At 59.2% G+C, this 22,459-nt stretch overlaps 4 protein-coding genes across 4 annotated transcripts in view; 1 reads left to right on the top strand and 3 right to left on the bottom strand.

The window, feature by feature from the left end:
* Positions 1-189: 189 nt before the first annotated feature.
* On the top strand, positions 190-3,903 carry LRRC14 (leucine rich repeat containing 14). Its single transcript, XM_036281263.1, has 4 exons — positions 190-567; positions 1,635-1,988; positions 2,168-2,752; positions 2,830-3,903. The coding sequence occupies exons 2-4, from the start codon at positions 1,660-1,662 to the stop codon at positions 3,395-3,397; spliced, it is 1,482 nt and encodes a 493-aa protein (XP_036137156.1). The 5' UTR covers positions 190-567; positions 1,635-1,659; the 3' UTR covers positions 3,398-3,903.
* A 386-nt stretch (positions 3,904-4,289) lies between these two features.
* Positions 4,290-7,063, bottom strand: LRRC24 (leucine rich repeat containing 24). The gene is made up of 4 exons (XM_036281264.1): positions 6,757-7,063; positions 6,329-6,607; positions 6,002-6,170; positions 4,290-5,302 (listed from the first exon to the last, which is right to left on the bottom strand). Exons 1-4 carry the CDS (start codon positions 6,916-6,918, stop codon positions 4,350-4,352), a joined length of 1,563 nt encoding a protein of 520 aa, XP_036137157.1. The 5' UTR covers positions 6,919-7,063; the 3' UTR covers positions 4,290-4,349.
* Positions 7,064-9,568: 2,505 nt separating this feature from the next.
* Positions 9,569-11,394, bottom strand: CUNH8orf82 (chromosome unknown C8orf82 homolog). The gene is made up of 3 exons (XM_036281267.1): positions 10,986-11,394; positions 10,330-10,378; positions 9,569-10,084 (listed from the first exon to the last, which is right to left on the bottom strand). The coding sequence occupies exons 1-3, from the start codon at positions 11,145-11,147 to the stop codon at positions 9,639-9,641; spliced, it is 657 nt and encodes a 218-aa protein (XP_036137160.1). The 5' UTR covers positions 11,148-11,394; the 3' UTR covers positions 9,569-9,638.
* Positions 11,395-13,312: 1,918 nt separating this feature from the next.
* ARHGAP39 (Rho GTPase activating protein 39) overlaps positions 13,313-22,459 on the bottom strand; it is a 54,545-nt gene continuing 45,398 nt past the window's right edge. Inside the window, exons 7-12 of the mRNA XM_036281243.1 lie at positions 21,338-21,430; positions 16,399-16,472; positions 14,942-15,141; positions 14,294-14,385; positions 13,675-13,844; positions 13,313-13,527 (exon numbers count right to left, since the gene is read on the bottom strand). Of these exons, the coding sequence (XP_036137136.1) occupies positions 13,333-13,527; positions 13,675-13,844; positions 14,294-14,385; positions 14,942-15,141; positions 16,399-16,472; positions 21,338-21,430 (824 nt within the window). The 3' untranslated portion in view covers positions 13,313-13,332. The remainder of the gene's footprint in view (positions 13,528-13,674; positions 13,845-14,293; positions 14,386-14,941; positions 15,142-16,398; positions 16,473-21,337; positions 21,431-22,459) is intronic.

Raw genomic sequence — 22,459 nt, 5'->3', positions numbered from 1 at the left:
GACGCCGACTGGCAGCCAATGGTGGCTCTTGGCGCGTTCAGAGGCGGGGCTTCGGGGCGGGACAGCCAATTTCCGGGGCTCTGGAGGGGCGGCCAATGGGGGGCGATAACGTCATCGCGGCGCGCGGCGGCGCTGGGCGGGGCGGGGCGCGGCGCACAGCGAGGCGGGGCTGTCGGTGGTGGAGGCGGCTGCTGGGCCGGTGAGCGCAGGCCGCCTGCTGGGTACGGAGCGGGACGGCGTGCACTCCCGGCCCTGCTAGGCCGCACGAAACGGGCGCGGGAGCCGGGCGGTGTAGCTGTGGGACGGGGAAGGACCCAGATCCCTGCGCCGGGCTGAGCCGTCTCGGGTCTCTGGGGCGACGCACCGGGAGGAGTAGGGCGTCGGATTGAACGCCTTCCCCAAGGCCGGGAGGAGCCGTGCGGGGGCGTCTTCGGGAAACGCAGGGACCGCAGGCCGCCTGGAGCGGGTGGCGGCCTCCGCACAGAGGCTCCTCCCCTGGTGACCACACTGGCTGCTTTCGTTTCCTCTCGTGACAGGTGCTCGGTTGGTCTGTCCTGTTACAGCGAGGTATGAATCGTCCTCGCGAGATTTGTCCACAGGCAGAACGAGGCCGAGGCTTCGCGTCGGGCTTTCTCAGGAACCACTGTACTAAGGGCTTATGTTGTGTGTGTGGTCTGGGGCTAGACTTCCGCCTTCCTTAGCTCATCCCCTAGGCTGCAGTTTGGGGGGGTGAGGTGCTCTGATTCAGCAGCAGAACTGACACTCAAGTTCCTGTGGCCTCAGGCATCTTCTTTGCGCCTCCTGTCAGCTTGAATGCTCCTTTGGCAGCGGACTCTATGGGTTTGAGACTTAGTTTCTTAACATAGTTCTTCAGGGAGGAGGGAGATGTTTAGACAGGTGACAAGGCCCGCAGTGAGTGAGGGTTGCTTTCTAGGGGTTTCCATGCCTAGCAACACTTCTGGACATAGAAGTTAGGATTGGGGTTCCTGTTGAGGGCTTTGGTTACTCAGGCCACCTGGATTCTGTTTCCTGGGTCCTGGTCCTCTATTGCCTTAATGTTTATTGAGGTGCATCTGTGTTTCCAGTTCTTTTTTGCTGTGTTGCACAGGATTCAGGGGAAGCCTGCAAGAGCCTCTGAGGAGGGTGAGGGAGGGAACAAACTGTGATGCAGCTTCCAGCCCCTCTCCCCAGGATCCCACCCCTCTAGTGTTTGTGAAGGGGGAGGGGCCAGAACTTTATTTTACTTTTGAGGGAAGGAGAATGTCTAATAAGTGGCTTTGTGAATTTGGAGGCCTGAAGTATTGATGGGGGATGGGGAGGCTGCAAGCAACAGCTGTAAAAAGCACACCCGGGTGGGCCGTTCTTTTCTGGGACCATGCTATTGTGTGCTGCTTGTTGGCTTTGTTTCCCTAAAGAGGTCCCCATACTCTGGAAGGTGGGAACTAGGAGGTGGCCTTGTCCTTCGTACTCTGTTTAGCCCATTGTTAAGCACCTAGCACTTATTCTTTAGGGCTGTGGTCCCACTGAGCACTGGCTCTGGCAGTCACTGTGCTGGGCTTTCCCACTATCAGTGTGCGGAGGAGGCTGTGGCAGGTGGTGGTCTGTCCTCCCCACTGAAGGTCCCTTCCCTGCAGGTGGTCTTCTGCCTGGCCCAGCGCCATGCACACACTTGTGTTCTTGAGCACGAGGCAGGTGCTCCAGTGCCAGCCTGCCGCCTGCCAAGCCCTGCCCCTGCTGCCACGCGAGCTCTTCCCCCTGCTGTTCAAGGTGGCCTTCATGGACAAGAAGACTGTTGTGTTACGCGAGCTGGTGCACACGTGGCCCTTCCCCCTGCTCAGCTTCCAGCAACTGCTGCAGGAGTGCGCCCACTGCAGTCGGGCCCTGCTGCAGGAGCGGCCCAGCACAGAGAGCATGCAGGCTGTGATCCTGGGGCTCACAGCCCGGCTCCACACCCCAGAGGCTGAGGCCGGGACACAGCCCTACTGCAGGTATGGGCTCACCTGAGGGGTCCTCAGGCTTGGGAGGTGCAAAGAGGGTCCCCAGAGAGGTTTTAGTCTGATGTAAGGGCTCAGTGCAGGAATAGGCTTGTTGTTTCTGTCCCAAAGTGGCTGGGAGTGGGTGTGGGCTCTGTTCCTTGTCACCTGCTTCAGCTCACCCATGCTCCCAGGAAGCATGCACTGCGGGTGCTGGACATGACGGGCCTCCTGGACGACGGTGTGGAGCAGGACCCTGGCACCATGAGCATGTGGGACTGCACAGCAGCTGTGGCCCGTACGTGCATTGCACAGCAACAAGGTGTGACTGTGGAGCACGGGCTGGCCCCTGTTCCTGTGGAGGTGCGAGTGGACCTTCGGGTGAACCGGGCCTCTTATGCATTCCTTCGAGAGGCCCTCCGTAGCAGTGCAGGCAGCCCACTGCGGCTCTGCTGCCGGGATCTGCGGGCAGAGGACCTGCCCATGCGAAACACTGTGGCCCTGCTGCAGCTTCTGGATGCAGGCTGCCTGCGCCGCGTGGACCTGCGCTTCAACAACTTGGGCCTGCGTGGTTTGTCTGTCATCATCCCACATGTGGCCCGCTTTCAGCACTTGGCTAGCCTTCGGCTGCACTATGTGCATGGGGACTCGAGACAGCCTTCCGTGGATGGTGAGGACAATTTCCGCTACTTCCTGGCCCAGATGGGCCGTTTCACCTGTCTGCGGGAGCTCAGCATGGGCTCCTCTCTCCTCTCAGGGCGGCTGGACCAGCTGCTCAGGTGAGCGGGCCCCACTACTGTCTTGCCTCGACCCTCCCCTAGCCCTGCCTGTTCATGACCCCTTGTTTTCCCTGTAGTACCCTGCAGAGCCCCCTGGAGAGCCTGGAGCTGGCCTTCTGTGCTCTGCTGCCTGAGGATCTGCGCTTCCTGGCACAGAGCCCCCATGCTGTCCACCTCAAGAAGTTGGACTTGAGTGGCAACGACCTGTCTGGCAGCCAGCTGGAGCCTTTTCAGGGTTTGCTGCAGGCGGCAGCAGCCACACTGCTGCACCTCGAGCTGACCGAATGCCAACTTGCTGATACTCAGCTGCTGGCCACACTGCCTGTGCTGACCCGCTGTGCGAGCCTCCGCTACCTCGGCCTCTATGGCAACCCGCTGTCCATGGCGGGCCTCAAAGAGCTCCTGCGGGACTCAGCGGTGCAGGCTGAGCTGCGCACGGTGGTGCACCCCTTCCCTGTAGACTGCTACGAGGGCCTTCCCTGGCCACCACCTGCCTCTGTTCTGCTGGAGGCCTCCATCAATGAAGAGAAATTTGCCCGTGTGGAGGCTGAGTTACACCAGCTACTGCTGGCCTCGGGCCGTGCCCACGTGGTCTGGACCACGGACATCTACGGGCGCTTGGCTGCAGACTACTTCAGTTTGTGACCTCTGGGTTCTGGATGAGAAACAGGCTGTCCTGGAGTCCAGGGCTGCTGGAGGCCCCTCCCCCTCCTCGGTAGGCAGAGCCTTGGCTAGGACTCCGCTACAAGTCTGACACAAAGGCACTGGTGTCTGATTTCCTTGCCCCTTGGGTGCACCTTGAATGCACCTTGTGCATTCTGCAGTGCCGTTCGCAGTTTGCCCTGTACCTGCTCCCCTGACTACTCACATGTCTATGGGCCAGATCTGGATTCCAGGCCTGTCCAGCCCTGCTTGGTTAGGCTGCACTTGGCTACCCTGTGGCGTCCTGGTCCTCTTTAGAATGTTCCTTGGGTCCCATCTCTGAGCTGAGTTGAAGTTAGGACAAGAGCCTTCTTCAAGGAGGGTTAGGTCCTCTTGCAGTTGGGCCTGTCATGGTTTTCTCCGCCCTGGCACCCAGGAGACTGTCGGCTGGGCTTTGGGGCCAGAGGATGTCATTAAGGTACAAATGTGCACTGTGTTTTGAACTTAAATTTGTGGCTGTTTCTTCTGTCCTAATTGGTCAGAGTGAATTGTCCCTGGCCCTGCTATCACACTCAGCATGGTTCCAGGTAACAGCTATCTTCCAGTCGGCTCTCCCTCCCCCAGGCATTCCCAGCAGCCTGTGTGGTCATCTCTACAACACATTGAGACAGCGAGGCCTGTCTCAGAGCTGGAGTTTGGAGTGATTCTGGGAAGGGGCTTTACTGGAGGGCCTCAGTGGGGTGTCAGGAGCCTCCTTGGCCAGCCAACGTTTGCACCCCAGGACATATGTGTTCAGAGCTGGGGGGTCTGCAGGTGCCTGTGCCTCACCCCACCCGCGGGGACCCTCAGACCTCACACACAGCTCGCAGCACACTGCGTAGCTTCCACCCTTTACTGACTACGGAGCATGCGTGAAGTGGGCCCGCTGGCCGGCCAATCTGCGAGGCCCACGTCATCAGCGCGCGCCGCCCCGCCCCGCCCCGCAGCAGTGGATCTCGTAGGCAGCGGGCGGCTGCAGCGGAAGACCCTGCGCGGACCCTGGCGCCAGGCTCTCGGTCACCTCAGCCGGGCTCTCGGCAAACAAAGGCTTGGAGCGGTCGATGACGAACATCTCGTGTCCCCGCTCGTCGCGGAGCTCTTCGAGCTGCGCAAAGGTGCAGGGCCCGTCGGAGTAGTCGTTGACGAACAGCGCGCCCTCCCCGGGTGGTCCCGGCGCCTTTTTCCGCCTGCGGCGCCGGCGGCAGATCAGGGTCGCCAGCAGCAGCGCAGTGAGCGCGAGGAGCGCGATGGCCGCCGCGATAGCCGTCTGCGTGGCCAGGCCCAGGGCGCGGAAGGCCATGCTGCTCGCCTCGTGCAGGGGCTCAAGGCCGATGGGGGCAACGGCCGGGTGCGGCGGGGGCGCCAGCTGCAGACGCTGCTGGGACAGGTTGACCAGGAGCTGGAAGGGCATACTAGCGGCGCCGCCGGCGTTGGAGGCCTCGCACTCATACTTGCCGGCGTGGGCCAGGGTGATGTTGGTGAGGAAGAGCATGCCGCTGCCCGTGGCAGAGGCCCCGTGCCAGCCTGAGCCTGGCACTCCGCCTTCTGGCTGCGCCTGGACCCGCGGTTGTCCCTCACGAGGCTGGGCCACCTTTCTCCAGGTTACCAGAGGCTGCGGGTAGCCAGAAGCCTGGCAGGCAACGCGCAGGTCCTCACCCAGGTTGGCTGTCACCTCCAGCGGCTCAATGTGCACGGAAGGCGGGATGCAGATGAGGCTACTGCCGGATATGTCCAGGAGACTCTGGAGTGCCAGGCGTGGGGGCTCTGCACACATGATCTTCTTGTCCCTGGAGCTGAGCAGCCTCTGCCCTCCCTCCTTGATCCAAGCTCTCAGCCAGTGCAGGGCACAGTCACAGCGCCATGGGTTCTCTGTGGACAGAGCAGTAGTGAGCAGGTGGCTCAGACCAAAGCCTGTGCAGTTGGGTTTCTGTTGGCCAGAACAGGAGCTCCTTTGCCACCTCCCAGTGAGTCGGGGACTGCTGCCACCCCTTCTCTGACCCCAAGCTCCTTAGAGTGTGGACAGACTCTTCCTTGACCCCTTTAGTTCTGTGATGCATGTTCACTTCACTTTACCAATCTCCAAGAAATCTCATGTCCCTCTGAAGTTTCTATGCAACAAGTCCCCAACCCTGCTGTCCACATAAGCATCTTACCATCACTAAAACTTTGCAAATCTTGTCAGCCTTCTCTCTCAAGTGCTGTCTCCTGGAAATGCCCCCAATCCTGGTCTCATCTTTCCAGTTTCTGCCTGCTTGCCTTCTGATGGCCCCAAAGTGTGCAAGCCCCTGAATTGTATCTAGTTTGTTTGGGAACTTCTACCTTGTCAGTCTCCCTTACAAAAGTTCCCTGAACTGTGCCCCTACCCCGCCCCCCCCCCCCATTCCTAACAGCATTCCACTGTGGCTACTGCTGGTGGTGTGGCCCTCTGGAGAGCTGCCCAAGGATCTACAGCTCAGAGCCATTGCCATTGGAGCCCCATCCACACCTGGGCCTACTCCCTACTGCCAGCACTGTGGCCTAAGTAAGAAGATGTCTTTGCATGAGACCCCTTGCTTCAGAAAGAGGTACCTGTGAGGCGCAGGACCTGCAAGCTGGCCAGGGGCTGCAGGGTCTCATGGCTGATGGTGCTCAGCTGGTTCCTACTGAGGTCCAGCAATGCCAGTGAGGAGAGCCCAGCCAGGGCCTGGTCCTCCAGCAGCTCAATGCTGTTTTCCTGCAAGTGCAGCTCCTGTAGTCGCTGAAGCAAGGACAGCAAATCGTAAGGGAAAAGGGTCCTGGTGGACATGTCTTCTGACCAGACTAGGCTAGTTAACTTTTGTCCCCTTCACTACTCCAGCCTGGCAGAGCAGCTGGCAATACAGGAAGACCCTGCCCTTTTTCCCCACACCCCCTCACCGGCAGATGCAGGAAGGTGAAATCCAACAGCTGCACGAGCTGGTTACCAGCCAAGTAGAGTATGCGCAGCTGGGCCAGGCCTGCAAAAGCGCCAAGATGCAGGCCTCGAAGCCGGTTGCCTGTGAGTGCGAGCTCCAGCAGGCGTGACTGTGCGTGAAAGGTGCCTGGCTCCAGGGCATGAAGACTGTTATTGTGCAGGTAGAGACATCGAAGGGCGGCAAGGGTCACCAGGATGCCTGGCTCCAGGCGCATAATGCTGTTGTCCTGCAGGAACAGCGTCTGCAGGCCAGAGGGAGGGAGGGCAGGCAGGTGTTTACCCCACTGAAGGAGTGTCCCTCTAACCTAGGATCACCATCTACCCAGGATGCTCAGACACCCTTCCCTCCTGTCGATGGCACTCCTGGCCTGCAGCCCCACACGGTTCCCACCTGTGTCCCTGGCGGAATTCCTGGTGGGACGACAGGCAGCTGCAGGGCCCCACACTCCACCGTGGTGCTGTAGCAGTGGCAGTCGACTGGGCAGCCAGCGGCGCGGGGCGGGAGACTCCCAAGACAGAGCAGCAACAGCAGCAGCAGGGCCCCCGGGGCCATCTCCCGAGGGACTGGCTGCAGACCACAAAGCGGCAGCCTCCTCACCAGCTTTGCTACAGTGGGGCCCCAAATGGGATGCGCCTCCTGAAACAGTTTGGCAGGCCTTCCCCTAATGCTTGAAAGCCCACGAAGAGCATAGATGGAAGCTCACATCATGTCTAATGATTGAAAAGTTACAAATCAATTTAAGAAATGGATAGCCCTGGCCGGTTTGGCTCAGTGGTTGGAGCATCGGCCTGCAGACCAGAGAGTCCCAGGTTTGGTTCCCACTAGGGGCACGTACCAAAAAAAAAAAAAAAAAGAAACTGATAAATAAAATGTTTTCTCCCTTAACAAAAACAGTCAAGGGCATCAGGTTCCAATTTAGAATTTCTGATGTCCTGTCTTGCACACAAGCCACATGTGGAGAGCCCACCCCACCCCAGCCCCTTCTCTTTCCATCCCATCTCTGCCTGGTACTGAGCAGGAAGCTCAGGCATGTGGACGTGTGGGTGTCTTTGCCCTCTACATCCTTGCAACCAGCCAATCTTCTGACTTACGGTGCAAGGTATAGTGGTATGGGCTTGGGAGCATGTGGGTGGTGAACTCCAGGGACCAGTTCCTCAAGCATAGGCCAGACAGGGAAAAGCCAACGCAACCCCTTGTGCATATAGACTCCTCATCCAGGACTGGCATGAGACCTTGTAAGGCACAGAGTCCAGAGGAGAGGTCCCTTTTGTGCCCCCAGAACAAGGCCTGAGGCCCTATGCTGCCAGTGTCCTTGTCCTCTCTCCCACTGAGCCTTAATCTAGTCCTTGATCCCTGCATCTCATGCTGTCACTTGATGGGATGATCCACCTGTTACCACTTGATGGGAGACAAGGGTAGAACTGGTCTTAGGGGAGCAACAGCCATGAAAAAATCAAGACACTGCTTTTGTCCTGCTCCTGCCCTGGAGGGAGGGGGGGGAAACAGCTTACTGGAATGAGGGCTTGTTCTTAGGGTACTTGTTAGAGTGGGATGATAAGGCAAACAATAGAGAACATTTCAGAAGCTATGGGCCTTTCTCCATGCCGGGTCCCAAAAAGATGCCTCTTTTGGGGGATCGGTGGGGCACTGGAGTGTGAAACGGGCCACCAAATGGGTTTCTAGTGTAGTTTCAACAGTGACTTTCCGGACTGAAGGAATGCGCAGTGTGTTGGGGGTTTATACATGTGCAACTGTGATCCTAGAGAGATGAGAAGGCCTGGGTCTAGTTCTATGCACACTGAGTCCAGTTTTAAAGGTGGGGACTTGGACTGAGAAGCAAACCAGGAATGGCAGGGCTGAGGGTCAGATGTCAAAGCCTCAAGCCCCACCTCAAATGGTTCCCCCTCTGAGTACCCCCTATTTACCAGGTCTCCTGCTATCAAGAGTATGAGTCATGTAGCCTGGCTGGTGTGGCTCAGCGGATTGAGCATCATACCATGGCCTAAGAGGTCCTGGTTCGATCCCCGGTGAGGAGCGTGCAGGAGGCACCCGATTGATGTTTCTCTCACATCCACGTTTCTCTTTCTCTCATCCTTCCCCTCTAAGAGTATGAGTCATGTAGAAAGGAGCCAAGTGGCTTTGGTGTTTATTGAAATCTTGCCCTAAAGTGTAACTCAGGAGTATTTAAAGTCACTAGAGAAGAGGTAGGCACAGCAAAAGTTTTAATGGAATAGCTTTGGCCCAAGCAGAGGCAGTTCCCTGGTGTCTCAGAATGTTTTTGAAACACAGGAAGCTGGGGGATTTCTCTGGGCCCCTGGCATTTATCTCCTTGGGCAAAAGGGCTCGCCCACACCCAGCCTCCACGGGTAAGGCCTCTCCAGTAGAGAAGGTTCTTGACTTTATCCTCGGGACTCGGGGCACTGCTGCTCACACGGACACCCCTAGATGCGGATCCGTGTCGAAGGGCCAGCTGGGCAGGGATGAGGGCCCAGGCTGGAAGAGCCTGGATGGCCCTCCCACAGACCCCTAATCCGGCTGGGCAGGGGGCGGGGCGTCACACGTAGGCTTCGGGATGGCTGTCACAGCCTCCAGGGCGCCCATCTGTGCGGGGGGGGGGGGGGGGGGGGATGGTTGAGGGGAGAGGAAGGAAGCCCTGCGACCCCGTCTGGCGCAGTGCGAAAACCGAGCCGGGCATCTCGGTGACACATGGCGTCCCCTGCGCCCCTTAGAGCACGGGTCTGTCCCGGGCAATTCAGGACAGGGTGTGGTCTCGCCAGGTTACACGTCCGCGGTAAGCGCCATGGGCACACCCAGGACTACCCCGATCCCGCCCCCAAGCCCGCTGACCTTGGGTCGGGCGTCCCCTCACCTGACGCTCCCGCGGCGCGGCTCCCCCGCCGAGCCCGCTGCGCCCCAGCCCACGGAGCAGCGCTGGGCGGGGGAGGGGCGGGCGACGCTCACGCGCGCGCACTGGGGTCCCTCGCGTCTCCTGCCAGTCGCCCGGGCCAGCCGTCGCGAGCACACCCCAGGGAATCAGAGGACACCCCAGGGAGGGAAAAGAGCCCGTGACCCCGCCCCTTCCCGCCGTCGGTCGGAGAACCAGCCGCGGCAGCACCTCGGACAGCGCCGGGCGGGGCGGGGCCAAGGTGGTCTCCGACGCGCACGCGCACGCGTCCGGCGCGCTCTCCAGGTGGCGCGCGCGCAGCGACGCCGGCAGGAGGCGTGGGAGGAGCCCCCGGGGTGGTAGGGGCCCGCGGCCTCCGGCCTGACGCTCAGGGCGGTGGGCGGGGAAGCAGCAGTGGGGCCAGGTCCATGGTGAGGGCCAGGCGGCGGCCCTGCCAGCGCACGTGGGAGGGCAGCGCAGACGCGCCGGGCGCGTACTCGAAGCAGGCGCTGAGCTCGAAGGCCAGGGCCGAGCGCACCAGACCTACGCCACCCGCGCGCTCTGGCCCGGGGTGGTAGAGGCGCCCGTTGGCGGCCAGGGGCAGCAGGCGCTCCGGCTCGAAGGGCACGGCTAGTGCCTCGCCGCCGCCGCAGTAGGACAGGCGCGGGGGCCCGGGGCCCGCAGCCAGCAGATGCGTAAAGACCACCGGCCGGTCCTCGCAGCGCAGGAAGTTGCGCTCCCTGCCGCAGGGAGAAAGGAAGGGGAAGGAGGCCTCGTAGCGCCCGCTGCGGTTGGGTCTCAGACGGGAGAAGAAGGTGACCAGGAACTGCGGGTCTGGGGAGGCGAAGGACACGGGCTGCTCACCATGCCAGGCCCCGCCACCCCAGGCAAACAGCTCGCCCTGGCCACGCCAAGGGCTGGCGCCGGCAGTCGGAAAGCCACCCTGGCTTCACTCTAAATGGCGAGGCTCTTGAGCTCAGGATGCGCAGTCCCCTGCTGCGGGCGGGGTTGGGGAGCAGAGCCCTCCAAAGCCTTTCCCGAAGAGAGAAGGAAGGTGGGAGAGGAGGGCGCAGCAGTACCTTTGAAGCAGGTGATGAAGTTCTTCATTTTGGAGTCATCCAGGAAAAGCTGTAGACAAAGGGACAGGCGGTGACCCATGAATCCCAGCTGGAAGACCTTCCCAAGTCGGTGAGGTCCGGGCTGGCCTGGGCCCGGGCCTATGTCCGCTTTCTTTGCTCCTCTGTTCACATCGTGTACAGAGAAGCGCGTAGTAGATAAACCTAGGGGCCCTTCCGACTTCCCCGTATCTACCCCGTAGCCGGGGCCGTGCTTCCTCGAGCACAGGTTCGCTGAAATGGCTTTTTTCCGCGCCTTTCCCCTCAAGTTTCTACTTAGATGTGCCACCTCCGCCGCGGAAGCTACCCGACTTGCTTCCACCTGGATGTGGAGTTTGCTCCAGCCAGGGCTTCCAAACCAGGCGGGGCAGCCCAGGACTGGTGGCTGAAGGGTGCGGAAGGAACTGGGGATGCAGAGCGCGTGAGGCACATCCACGTGTGGACGTGGAGTTGGCAGCTGGGGACCAACCCTCCTCAGCTGAGACCCGGGGCGAGGCCTCTCCAACGCGTTGCCATATCTCAACACACTTGGGTTCACTAACCTTACGGACCCTGCCGACCCTTCCGGCTCCGCCCCCGCCCCTCCTGAAGAGGCCTGCTCGACCCCGCCCCTGGCCCACCTGGCCCTGATGATCCACGTAGTAAAAGTACTCCCGGGTGCGGGGCTCCGGGCTTTGGCCCTGAGTATAGGAGACGCCCCCACCCCCACCACAGGCCCGGGCTCCCGGGGACCCCGCCAAGGGCAAAGCCCAGGCCCTGAGCGCCCCGCACACCAGCAACATCGTCCTCCCGCGCCGGAAGCAGCCGGCGGGTCAGGTGGCGGCGGCGCTGCGTGAACATACGTCCCCCTGCGGCCGAGGCCTCGCGCTTTGGGTTCCGGCGAGCGCGGCGAAGGTCGCCTGCCCCGGCCTGGTCGCTCCCGCTTTCCGGACTCTGGACGGCTGAGACGCTCTTCCTTTTCTGGGCCTGTGGGGTCGGCCCACCCTGCGGTCCGATGCCGGTGCGGGTGCGGACCGGCAGTCGCATGTGCCTGTCTTCTCCCCCTAGGAAGCCACCTTGGTGCAGCAGAGCCTGCGTGTCCGACTAGGTGCTGAATAAACACTTGTCTAGAAGCCTATGCCTGGTTGGGGTAGGGCGAGTCAGAAAAAGTCCACCGCGTGGGCAATCCCGCTGGGTTTTGGGGGTCTAGTCCATTACTCAAGGTGGCCGCAGATGGCCCAGGGTGGAGTCTCCTTCCCAGCTTATTACCTTACCCCCAATCCCCAGGAAGCAGCTTTACTCTTTACCCACCCGCCTTCCCTTCCTCTCCACGCTGCCCCCCCCCCCCCCCCCCGCTTCCCCCATTCTCCCTGGGCCTGCCCAGCCAGATGGCCCATATCAGCAACCCGGCTGTCACTGCCTAGAGTCTAGGTTCTCAACCTTCCTAATGTCCAGACCCTCTAGTACAGTTCCTTGTGTTGTACGTGGGCGTATCTGCATATGGGCGGCCCTGCCTGGTGACGGATAGAGGAGCAGTGTCTCGGTTCCTAAGACCGTCAGAAATATGTTCTCCGATGGTCTTAGGCGACCCTGTGAAAAGGTTGTTCACCCCCAAAGGGTCGCGACCCACAGGTTGAGAATCGCTGGCCCAGACTCCCACAGCTACCGGAAAAAAACAGGCAGCGACTATGGCTCGCAAGTTTCCGTATGTACTTTATTCACACAGAGTTGTCACCTCTCCAATCCATGCGTCAGAGCGAGTCTGTGGCCAGGTTGCCCCGCCCAGGCCCCAAGCCCACCAGACTGAGGACACCCCCCCCACAGGGTACCAGGCCTCTGCAGGGCTGGGCTTTTTTAATAAATAAAAACTCAACTCTAAAAATATATATATATATAAACTTGGGAGAAATTAAGTTTTATAATAGGAACTGAAAATCCCAAAGTGGAAAATGTACAAACTGAGAGTTAGGTGCCCCCTCTCCCCAGCTCCAGCTTCCGAGAAGGGCAGTCCTGGTGCCCTCTGGTCCCCCAGCTCAGCTTCTTCCCTCTTGTCTGCTGCAGGTCCCCCTGGGGATGGGGCAGGGTCTGGTATTTTTTTTTTTTTTTTGCCAGAAGCCAAGAAGTGGAGAAGAAAAAGGAATGATAACTTGCTCTGCACAGAGGATGGGCTAGGATGGCTTGGAGATAAATAGCATTTGGGTTAAAACTATGTCATTAGCAAATTTAGTTTTTATAACTTTCCCTCTATATATCTATACACAGGCGGGTTGGGCTGCAGGATAGATTCTGAATTTATAGTTACACCAAGAAAAAATACTCTCATCCCTCCCCCACCCTGCCCCAAGAATGCCTGCCCAAGCCTGCCCCCCCCCCCAAGAGGACTTTGGTTTGGGGGGCCCCTCCCCACCCAGAGATAGCCTGCCAGGGCCCTGCCTGGGCCAAGCTCTGATGGTAGACAGCCCAGTGCCCTGGAGCCCCCAAACTCCTGTGCAGTTACTATGCTGGAGGCCACAGGTGGTAGGGGAATCAGGGGCAGGGGCTGGGGAAGGAGGAACCTGCAGGTCAGGAGATTGAGGGAGAGAGGAGCAACCTGGCAGAGCCCAGGCCAGGCCCAGGCTGAGCCCAGGAGCCCCTAGGAGGCAGCTTGTGCCCTCGGGCGCCTGAGTGGGGCAGTGTCACTTGGCTCCAGGAAACAGAAGGCACTTTCTGGGGGCTGACCCGCAGCTGGTGAGGGGGCAGTACCCAAGGAACTGGCCATGAGGCAGGTGAAGCCAGAGGCACCCTTCTCAAAGTTCCTCTGCCCTGGCTGAGCACTCAGGCCTGGGTGGGGAAGATGGGGTGGGGGGGTCCAGGGCTGGGGCGGGCATGGCCGGAGCCTGGCATGCTACCTCCATGTGGCTGGGGCATTCCCTCCCCCCTCCCCATGTGCTCCCCTGCCCTGGCACACCCGAGCCTGGCTGTCCCCACCTTCAGTCCTCAGCCCACGTGCTATAGCACGCCCTCCATGAAGCTGGTATCTAGGTGCTGGATGAGCACACGCAAGAAGGACATCTCCTTCCGAGTGTTCTCAAAGATGACACGTGGGTCGTCTGATCGGCAGCGCAGGCAGTTGGGTGCCATCACCATGGCCAGGTTGCTGACATCCATCTTGGTGATGGCCACATTGGCAGGCTGCACGAACACCTGCGCAAGGCAGTGGCTGGTGGGCAGGGGCAGTAGGGCATGCAGGGCGTAGGGCTGGGGTCAAAGGTACCAGTGGTGGGGGCAGAGCATGTCCCGATGATGGCGCCAGGGGCTCTGGGCTCAGCATGGTCAGGGGCCACCACACACCTGGAGGAAGCGGATGAGGTAGCACAGCACCAGGCGGTTGATGCGGGGCAGGGCGTGCACCACGGCCACGGCGGCCTCGGGGCTCTCGTAGTGCGCGATGCACTGCTCGTAGAACTCGTGAGGGATCAGGGGTTCCTCCAGCTCTCGATACCACAGCTTCAGCAGCGACGCTGTGGACACAGCATAGGGGCTCAGCCAGGCCTCAGGGCCGGCACCCTGGGCAGAGCACAGTACAGAGCAGTAGCAAGGGTGTGGAAGGGACTGGGGGTGGGCAGCAGGCGGCCTGAAGAGCCGGCAGGCGAACCAGGCTGGAGAGGCTGTTTGGCCAAGGTGGGCTGCGGCGGCCCAGGCCCTAGCAAGGTCATGAAGCTGAGGAGACCGATCCTGGAGGCCTGGGGGATCATGCTGGGGTTGACATGTGAATATGACTTCTCTGAGGAAGGGCTGTGCAGCTGCTGTGAATAGGTAAGGCTGGAGGAAGGACCCTCCAGGCGGCTGTCCAGTGGACAAGGGGTGCGCTCATTGGGAATGAGCCGGGAGCCGCTGCATCACCAGGAGCGGAACCATCTGAACTGCATGGACTGGGCCTGCCCTGCTGCCCAGGGGCCTGACGGCTCACCAGGGACGTGGGGGTCCTCCAGGCCTGTAGGCACCTTCCACTGGTCCACCTGTAGCTTCAGGGCATTCACCTCATCAATGTCCCCAGGGACTCTGTGGAGAAAAGGGCGGGCATCAGGGAGAAGGAGTGTGGCTTCCCCAGTCAGGGTTGCTCAGCCCCTCTCCTCCAGATTGGCCTCCTTCCTACCCCCAAGCAGGTGCATTCCTCTGTACAGACCCTGAGCCTGTTTTCCCAGCTGTCTTTTTGGGGTCTGGGTAGGTGAGTCATGACAGCAGGTGACTGGTCCATGGGACAAGGGAGTGTTATCCCCAATTATAGGTAAGGACCAACTGCTGGGGTTGCTGCATCTTTCCAGGTTTCCATCTCAGGCTCTGCTTACGGCTGAAATCCAACAGCTTCCTGGGCCCCTGGTGGCTACTTCTGTAGGGGCACTTACCCTAGCCAGCCCTTCTGCCTGGGTTTGGGCATGCTGCCATGCAGGGAGATAACCCTGCTGACCTGCCTCCTAAGGATGGCTCCTGCCTCCACTGGCACCAGCCAGATGCTGGCCTCTGGCTGCTCTGAAGCCTGCTGTCCAATGGCCCGTCTGCCCAAGATGTACAGTGGAGCTGCCGCGGCCCCCACACCCACAGCCCAAGTTTCAGGCACCTGAAGATGCCTTCTGTCTGGTCACCGTTGAGCGCTAGCACCTCCTCAGACAGCCGCGTCTGGACCCAGGGCAGCTGCCGCTCAGGGTAGCGCTCCTTCTGCATGCTCATGACCTCCTGCAGGGCACTGCCAAACATGGATGGGCTGAACACAGCGTTCTTGGCATGCCGGATCTCCTCCACGTTGGGCTTCTTTAGCCCCTGCAAAGACAGCCCCGCTCTGTCCCGCCAGGCCTAGCTCCCAGCCCCCAACCCCAGGACTGCCCCTGGCTTGGCTGCCCCCTCCTCTCTTTGTCCTCGAATCCCCTTGAATTCCAGGTTTCTGCCCAGCCAGAGTTGGAAACCCCCCCACCCCACCGACTTCCTGGCCAGTCACCGGGGGCCTTCTACTAGGCCATACCGCATCCAGCTTCATGGGAGAAGGGTGGGAATGACCCCTGGGTGGGCCAGTCAGGGAACTGCCTGGGGCCGGGGCCAGGCTGGTGGATGAGGGCCACAGGTGATATGCTGGGGTGGTGGTGCACAGGAGGAGCCGGGGTGGGTGCAGGCAATGGCTTCTGAAGTCTGTGGCAGGGCTAGAGCAATGCATTCAGGGGGGAGAGGAAGAGGAAAGGGGAGACCAGGCTGTGGAACAGTGGGGGGCACCTGCCTTCAACATAAGTGGGGGAGGGTCAGGTGCAGGAGGGCCTGAGGGGCTTCCTGTGTGGGGTAGTGGGTTGAAAGGGAGAGGGAGGGGTGCAGATACTGCACCCACCAGGATGGATGGGAGGGGAGGATGGCTGCAGGTTCCAACAGTCCAGGGAACAAGGCCCAGCTGTGTGGTGTGACTGAGGCCACCTGCTCTCTACAAGAGCCACAGAGGACGGGATGGGTGTGGGCCGGGGTGTGAATGTCAAGCTCCTTCAGGTGGCAGAAGTCCCCACTATGGTGATGTCAGGGAAGCGCAGGAGAGGGCGTGCTGCTGGGACCGCCTGTCTGCGCACATGGGACAGGCTCACCTGCCTGTGTGTGGGGCCACCCTTGGCTGGGGCCCTGTGATGAGTCTGGATTCTCGGACCTCCATGGCTGGCGGGTGGCCCGGTGTGAGCCAAGGAGCACAGGGCAGTCTTCTGACCCACCTGCCAGGGGTGAGGGTCCCCTCAGGGAGGGGTGGTCCCTTGGCCTGTTCTCTGAACCAGCCAGATAGTGGCAGTGGCAATGCTGCCTCCCTCACTAGGGCTGGTGGCCTGATGCCCTGGCCCAGCCACACACCTCTTTGTCTGCACTGGCTCCTGAGCTGGGGGTGCACCCCTATGGGAGGCCTTCCCTGGCTGCCTGCCCAGCACCCTATACACTATGGCTGTTGCAGCTCACCATGTGTAGGTGCCCAAGGGTCCCCACCTCCCTTTGTACCCTCGTCTAGGAGTCTCTGGTACAGCCCGCCTGACCCTGCCCAGCTGTCCTGGGAGATGCTCGTACCTTCTTGGCCCCAGTCAGGGCTGCCTTCTGCAGCTTGTGGTAACAGTACTTGGCATATGTGCTTATCGCCACCCCTGGAAAAGAAGGGATGCTGGTCGGCTTGGAATGGATGTGTGGGCACAGGGGCTGCAGGCCAGCCAGTGACTGAGAGGAAGCAGCAGAGAGGGGTGAGGAGAGGCAGCCCCTGCCAGAGCCCTGGGTGTCCTGGATTGTCTGGCCATCCCTTGCCCAGGGCAGTGGGTCCTCATTCTCCAGGGCTGTCCTTTGGAGCAGAAATCCACATGGAGCAGCAAGGAGCACTTCTTCCAGTTGCAGAAGAGCCAGGCTGGAGAGGAACTCCTTCCGCCATGTCCAGGAAGGGCAGTGTGGGTATGAGGCCTGTTCTCCAGACAAGACAAGGCAGGGCCTGGGTTCCAGGGCCTCCAAACTTCAGGCTCCCTTCCCCAGCTGGCCCTGCGCAGCCATTTCCACATGCTGTAGGCCTGGAGGTGCTCAGAAGCCCGGCCTTGAGCCAGGGCAGGGTTGGGGCTGGCTGGACACTAGGCCTAGCTCTCCTGCAATGTTGCCCCTCACTGGGGATCCTGGGCAGCCCTGGGGGCAGGCTTGCCCATGCCTGCTGGGTTGAGGGCTGCTTGAGCAGGGGTCAGGAGAGGGAGGCCCAGGCCCGGCCATGGTGGAAAGGCCATGAGTGTGGAGGGGATGCCCTGTTTGGAGCCTGGCTGTCACTGGGAGGGTGATGCCCTAGAAGGACTACCTTTGGAGGTCTGTGGGCTTTCTACAACTCCGCCCCTGGCAGCACAATTTCTTGCTGTGGGGTGTGGGGTGGGTGGTTGGGTTGGCATTCTGAGGACAAGGACCTCGGGGACCCTGGCCAGGGGGCTCTCCAGATAGAGAGATGAGGGGAGAGGGAAGAGGGACTGGGCAAGAGACCATTCTTAGGTGGGCCTGAAACATGTGGAACATCTTTTCTGGCCCAGAGAGGGAAGAGAAGGGGAAGTAGCAGTGAAACAGAGAACACAGAGTGAAGCTGAGCCCAGAGAAGCCATCTGAACCAGTTGCCATAGACCAAGGGACAGACAGACAGGTGGGCTGGATAGCACTCTGCTCTGCTGGGCCTGCCCACCCGCCCAACGGAGGCCTCTAGACCCAAGTCTCAAATCTAAATGTCTGAGTCTTTTCTGTGTGTTAATCCTCACCCTAGGATATTTTCCACTGATCTTTAGAGAGAGTGGAAGAGAGGGAGGGAGAGAAATATCTATGTGAGAGAAACATTAACTGGTCGCCTCCCACACGACCCCAACCAGGGCTGGGGATCGAACCTGCAACCTCGGTATGTGCCCTTGACCAGAATCAAACCCTTGTTCCTTTGGTCTGTGTACCCAACTGGCCATGGCTGAGACTTTTTTTTTTTTTTTTTTATCCTCACCCGAGGACATTTTTCGTACAGATAGAGTGGGAGGGAGAGAGAGGAAGGGAGAGAGAGAGAGAGAAACATCGACGTGAAGGGACTCATCGAGTGGCTGCCACCCGCACGACCAACCAGGGCCGGGGACAAACTGCAACCGAAGTACGTGCCCTTAGCGGGAACCGAACCCGGGTTTCTCCGGACCGCAGGCCGACGCTCTAACTGCTGAGCCAAACTGGCCAGGGCGTTTTTATTGATTTTTTAGAGAGACAAACATCGATCGGCTACCTCCTGCATGCCCCCACTGCATGCCCCCCACTGGGGATGGAGCCCGAAACCTGGGTTCGTGCCCTGACCAGAAATTGAATCCAGTGGCAACCTTTCAGTCCATGGGACAACGTTCAATCCACTGAGCCACACTGGCCAGGCTGAGTCTTTTATTTATTTTTATTTATTTATTTATTTATTTTTTAAAGAATTTTTTTTTTTTTTTTTTTTTTATCCTCACCCGAGGACATTTTTCCATTTTTTGTACAGACAGAGTGGGAGGGAGAGAGAGAGAGGGAAACATCGACGTGAAAGGGACACATCGAGTGGCTGCCACCCGCACGACCAACCAGGGCCGGGGACAAACTGCAACCAAGGTACATGCCCTTAGCGGGAACCGAACCCGGGTCTCTCCGGACCGCAGGCGGGCACTCTAACCGCTGAGCCAAACCGGCCAGGGCGTTATTTATTTATTTATTTATTATCCTCACCCAAGGACATTTTTTCATTCTTTGCTCAGATAGAGTAGGAGGGAGAGAGAGAGAGAGAAACATTGATGTGAAAGGGACACATCAAGTGGCTGCCACCCATACGACCCAACCAGGGCCGGGGACAAACTACAACCGAGGTACATGGCCCTAGTGGGAACTGAACCCGGGTCTCTCTGGCCGACACTCCAACTGCTGAGCCAAACCGGCCAGGGCTGTCTGAGTCTTTTAAATGAATCAATTTCTTGTAAACATGGGGGTCCTTGGACCCCAGTGTGAAAAACACAAATAGCCCTGGCCAGTTTGACTCAGCTGGCTGGGCATGTCCCACGGAGTGAAAGGTTGCTGGATTCCCAGTCAGGGCACATGCCCAGGTTGTGGGCTTCATCCTGGGTAGAGGGCAGGCAGCAGGCAGCAGGCAGGTGATCGATGTTTCTCTCTCTCTCTCTCCCTCTCGCTTCTTCTCTGAAAATTAATGAAAATGTTTTCAGTCCTGGCCAGTTTGGGTCAGTGGTTAGAGCTTTGGGCTGGTGGACCAAAGAGTCGTGGGTTCGATTCCAGTCAAGGGCACATGCCTCAGTTGCAGTTTGATCCCTGGCCCTGATTGGGGTTGTGGGGGAGGCAACCAATCGATGTTTTGTTTTTGTTTTTTTTTTCTTTCTCCTTCTCACTCTATCTGAAAAACAATGGAAATATGTCCTTGGGTGAGGATTAAAAAAAAAATTTTTTTTCAAATGGTACAAACATTAGTCATGAAAATCTTCTCATTTCTAACTTTCACAAGAGTTTTTCATTATATCTGGTAAGGGGGTTCTTTTTTAGAGTAATCAAAATAAAAACACACATTTATCATAGATGTTTGAACCCTACAGAATCTGTTTCAAGTCCCTGGGGACCCACAGACACCAGAGAGAAGATCCCAGCTGCGGCCTTTGACCAGCCAGCTGTGGCCAGGGCACCTGGACTCTGCCACAGGCTGACGTGGCCCTTCTGGTTGCACTCTTGGTTTAGGAGAACGGATGGTGCTTGAGCAACGGGCTTAGGCTGATCTGAGCACGTGGGGCCAGGAGCGCTCTGCAGCAAGGGCTGCCTGCCCCTCCACTGGGGCAGGCCCACCTCGCCCTGGGGCATGTGCCTCCTGTCCCTAGTCTTGGAGATTGGGGGAGACACGCCCTGACCACTGTCCCAGGGCTTCCTGGGGCCCAACCCAACAGGCTGTAACCTAAAGACCTACTGGCTGCCACCTCTTGGCTGGTGGTAGTGGTCAGATGCAGTCTTTCTGGGCCTGAGTCTCCTTCCTCCTCTGCAGGGCGGGACAGGGACAACACCTGTCTCACAGGTGCTGTAAAGGGCTGACCTTGGAGGCTGGTGTCAGATTTTTGGGCTGACCAGGAACTGAGGCCACAGGTGTCTAGATCCCTCTGCACCACGGGCTGTCATGGGCACAGCCTCCTGGGTCAGGACTGTGGGGTGTCTGCTGAGTGCCTGGGGTGTCACTGGCAGTGCCCATGGGCATCCCAGGGAAACCCTTGCAGTAGTGTGGGTGCTCTGCTCCAAGCCCACTGCCTGGTCTAGCCTCACCAGGGCGCATTCATCCTGCTTTACAGGTAGGGAGACAGGCTCACAGAGGGACCAACACAAATAGCTCTCCTAGAGTCTGTGCTACTGCGCCAGCGTCCGCACCTTCCTCCTACCCAGCATCTCAGGCTGCAGTGTCCTGCTGGGCAGCTCCAGGCCCACAGGACATGCTTGCTCACTGTGCCCCCAGCTCCACCTGGCTGCTGCAACTTGACTCAAGAAATGGGCTCAAGCCCTGGCCGGTTTGGCTCAGCGGTTGGAGCGTCAGCCTGCAGACCAAAGAGTTCTGGGTTCGGTTCCCACTAGGGGCACATACCAAAACAAACAAAAAAAGAAATGGGCTCAGGCCCTGGCTGGTTTTGCTCAGTGGTTAGAGCATTGGCCCAGACCAAACAGTCGCAGGTTTGATTCTGGTCAAGGGCACACGTACCTCGGTTGCGGTTCAGTCCCAGGCCCTGGTTGGGGTCATGTGGGAAGCAACCAATCGATGTCTCTCTCTCCCTCCCACTCTATCTGAAGATAAATGGAAAATATCCTTGGTTGAGGATTAAAAAAGAAAAGAATGAGCTCATGCAGGAGCTCAGAGCTCCTTCGACTCCTGTCCCAAACAAGAATGGGGCAAGGGTAGCCAGGAATCCTGGGTCACACCTGCCCCCTTCTCCTGCCAAGGGCGGCCCAGAGGAAGGGTCGAGGTGGAGTGGTCTCAGGGGAAGAGGAGCAGTTTAAGCATGGTGAAGAAGTGGGGAGGGTGGCTGGGGGCTGACCCGACAGCAATGGGACTCAGTTCCCCAGTAGGGAGGGCACAGTCTTGGGTTAACAGGGCTTCCTTAGAGCTTGGACAGGGTGGGGTTCCTAAGCCAGGGCCCCTGCTATGCCTGGACTGGAGGCCAGGGCTGGGAGGCACTTGCCATGGGAACTCCCTCACCAAACACTTACCTGGGTGCCTCCAGCAGGCCTGATCCTCAGAGCCCTGCCCACTGAGAACCCAGCATGCAAGCTGGGAACTGCTCTGACACCACAGAGAAAGGCGGCCTCTACCAGGAGCTCAGCCAGTGACCAGGGCCTCCAGCCAGCTGAGGAGGAGGCCACAGGCCTTAGGGTTAGTGCCCCCCAGCCCGGAAGTGGTTAGAGAAGAGGCCAGGTGGCCGAGCTGAGAGCAGAGCTGTGCAGACAGCGCAGGGGCTGCAGAGAGAGGCCCTACCATCTGGCTCCTCAACATAGGGCTTGGGTTTCTTTCTCAACTTGGACTTCTTCTTAGTGTTCCTTTCCAGGAGTTCCTTCATGTGCTGTGTCACTGGGGAGCAAACAGAGCCATGAGGACCATGAACACAAAGGCAGGAGTGAGTGCCCACTCACTCGGTCCCCACATGGCTGGAAGAAGCCCCTGGGCCTGCTGGGGCTGAGCCTGGTCATCTGGGAAGGTGTTGCCCCTGCCAGATTCCTCAGGGAAGACAGGGCCGCTGGCCAATGCCCAGCCGGGGACTGTTGGGGACCCCAGCACAGGCGTGCTGGTGTGAGACAAGTATCCTGTAAGCAGCCACTTCTAGCTTACACTCTGGGGATGGGTGTGGGGTTGTATATGTGAGCTATCTGGGCCGTGTGGTTGGGCAGGTGCCAGGGGCCCTCTGGGCACCATGGGGCAGGGCAGTCAGCTTATGACCCGTTCTCACAGAAAGGCAGGGGTGCAGCCTCTTCTCAGATGGTTGCACCCCAGGCCTGCTCCTGAGCTGCTGCTGGAGGGGCTGGGGCTGCTTTCTCAGGCTATTCTGGGCGCTCCTCCCACTCTGTATAAAAAACCCACAGTGGAAGTGGACCCTTTGCTCCCTGTGCGTGCTCTCTAGAAGGAAGTTACTGCATGGGCCACACTAAGTGTGGGAGTTTCCCTGGTGGCGGGCCATCTACATCCTTCACGGGAGACATCTACCTAATCTTTATATCGGGATGGAAACGCAGATCTTGATTTTTACACTTTGGATTATAATCTGATACAACTTTATTTTGTTGCTCAAATTGCTCCAGCTTTAGGCTCTGGGAGCTCTTTTGGTGGCTCCTGTGTCCTGTGACACACCCATCGTCCCCCTCGCCCTCCAGCATGTCCTTGCTTTGGTATTGTGAACATTCCCTGCATCAGCCCTAGAATTAGCGGTTTCTCCAAGGAGCTCTGATTCCGTTAAACAGAAAATGGTATTAGAAATCAAGATCTGGCCCTGGCTGGTTTGGCTCAGCAGTTGGAGCATTGGCCTGCGGACCAGAAAGTCCTGGGTTCGGTTCCCACTAAGGGCACGTACCAAAAAAAAAGAAAAAAAGAAATCAAGATCTGGGT

The sequence above is a fragment of the Molossus molossus genome, unplaced genomic scaffold (assembly GCF_014108415.1).
Source record: "Molossus molossus isolate mMolMol1 unplaced genomic scaffold, mMolMol1.p scaffold_m16_p_33, whole genome shotgun sequence".
Taxonomy (NCBI): Eukaryota; Metazoa; Chordata; class Mammalia; order Chiroptera; family Molossidae; genus Molossus; species Molossus molossus.
This window is presented reverse-complemented; position numbering and strand designations above follow the sequence as displayed.

Bases quoted from the DNA above. Each gene is read 5' to 3' on its own strand.
- LRRC14 (XM_036281263.1), top strand. From the start codon at position 1,660: ATGCACACACTTGTGTTCTTGAGCACGAGGCAGGTGCTCCAGTGCCAG. The intron at 1,989-2,167 runs GTATGGGCTCAC...CCATGCTCCCAG, and splicing joins GGGACACAGCCCTACTGCAG to GAAGCATGCACTGCGGGTGC. The intron at 2,753-2,829 runs GTGAGCGGGCCC...TTTTCCCTGTAG, and splicing joins CGGCTGGACCAGCTGCTCAG to TACCCTGCAGAGCCCCCTGG.
- LRRC24 (XM_036281264.1), bottom strand. From the start codon at position 6,918: ATGGCCCCGGGGGCCCTGCTGCTGCTGTTGCTGCTCTGTCTTGGGAGT. The intron at 6,608-6,756 runs GTGGGAACCGTG...TCTGGCCTGCAG, and splicing joins GAATTCCGCCAGGGACACAG to ACGCTGTTCCTGCAGGACAA. The intron at 6,171-6,328 runs GTGAGGGGGTGT...TCCTTGCTTCAG, and splicing joins TCACCTTCCTGCATCTGCCG to CGACTACAGGAGCTGCACTT.
- CUNH8orf82 (XM_036281267.1), bottom strand. From the start codon at position 11,147: ATGTTGCTGGTGTGCGGGGCGCTCAGGGCCTGGGCTTTGCCCTTGGCG. The intron at 10,379-10,985 runs GTGGGCCAGGGG...CTTTGTCTACAG, and splicing joins ACGTGGATCATCAGGGCCAG to CTTTTCCTGGATGACTCCAA. The intron at 10,085-10,329 runs GTACTGCTGCGC...TCGCCTCCCCAG, and splicing joins CTTCATCACCTGCTTCAAAG to ACCCGCAGTTCCTGGTCACC.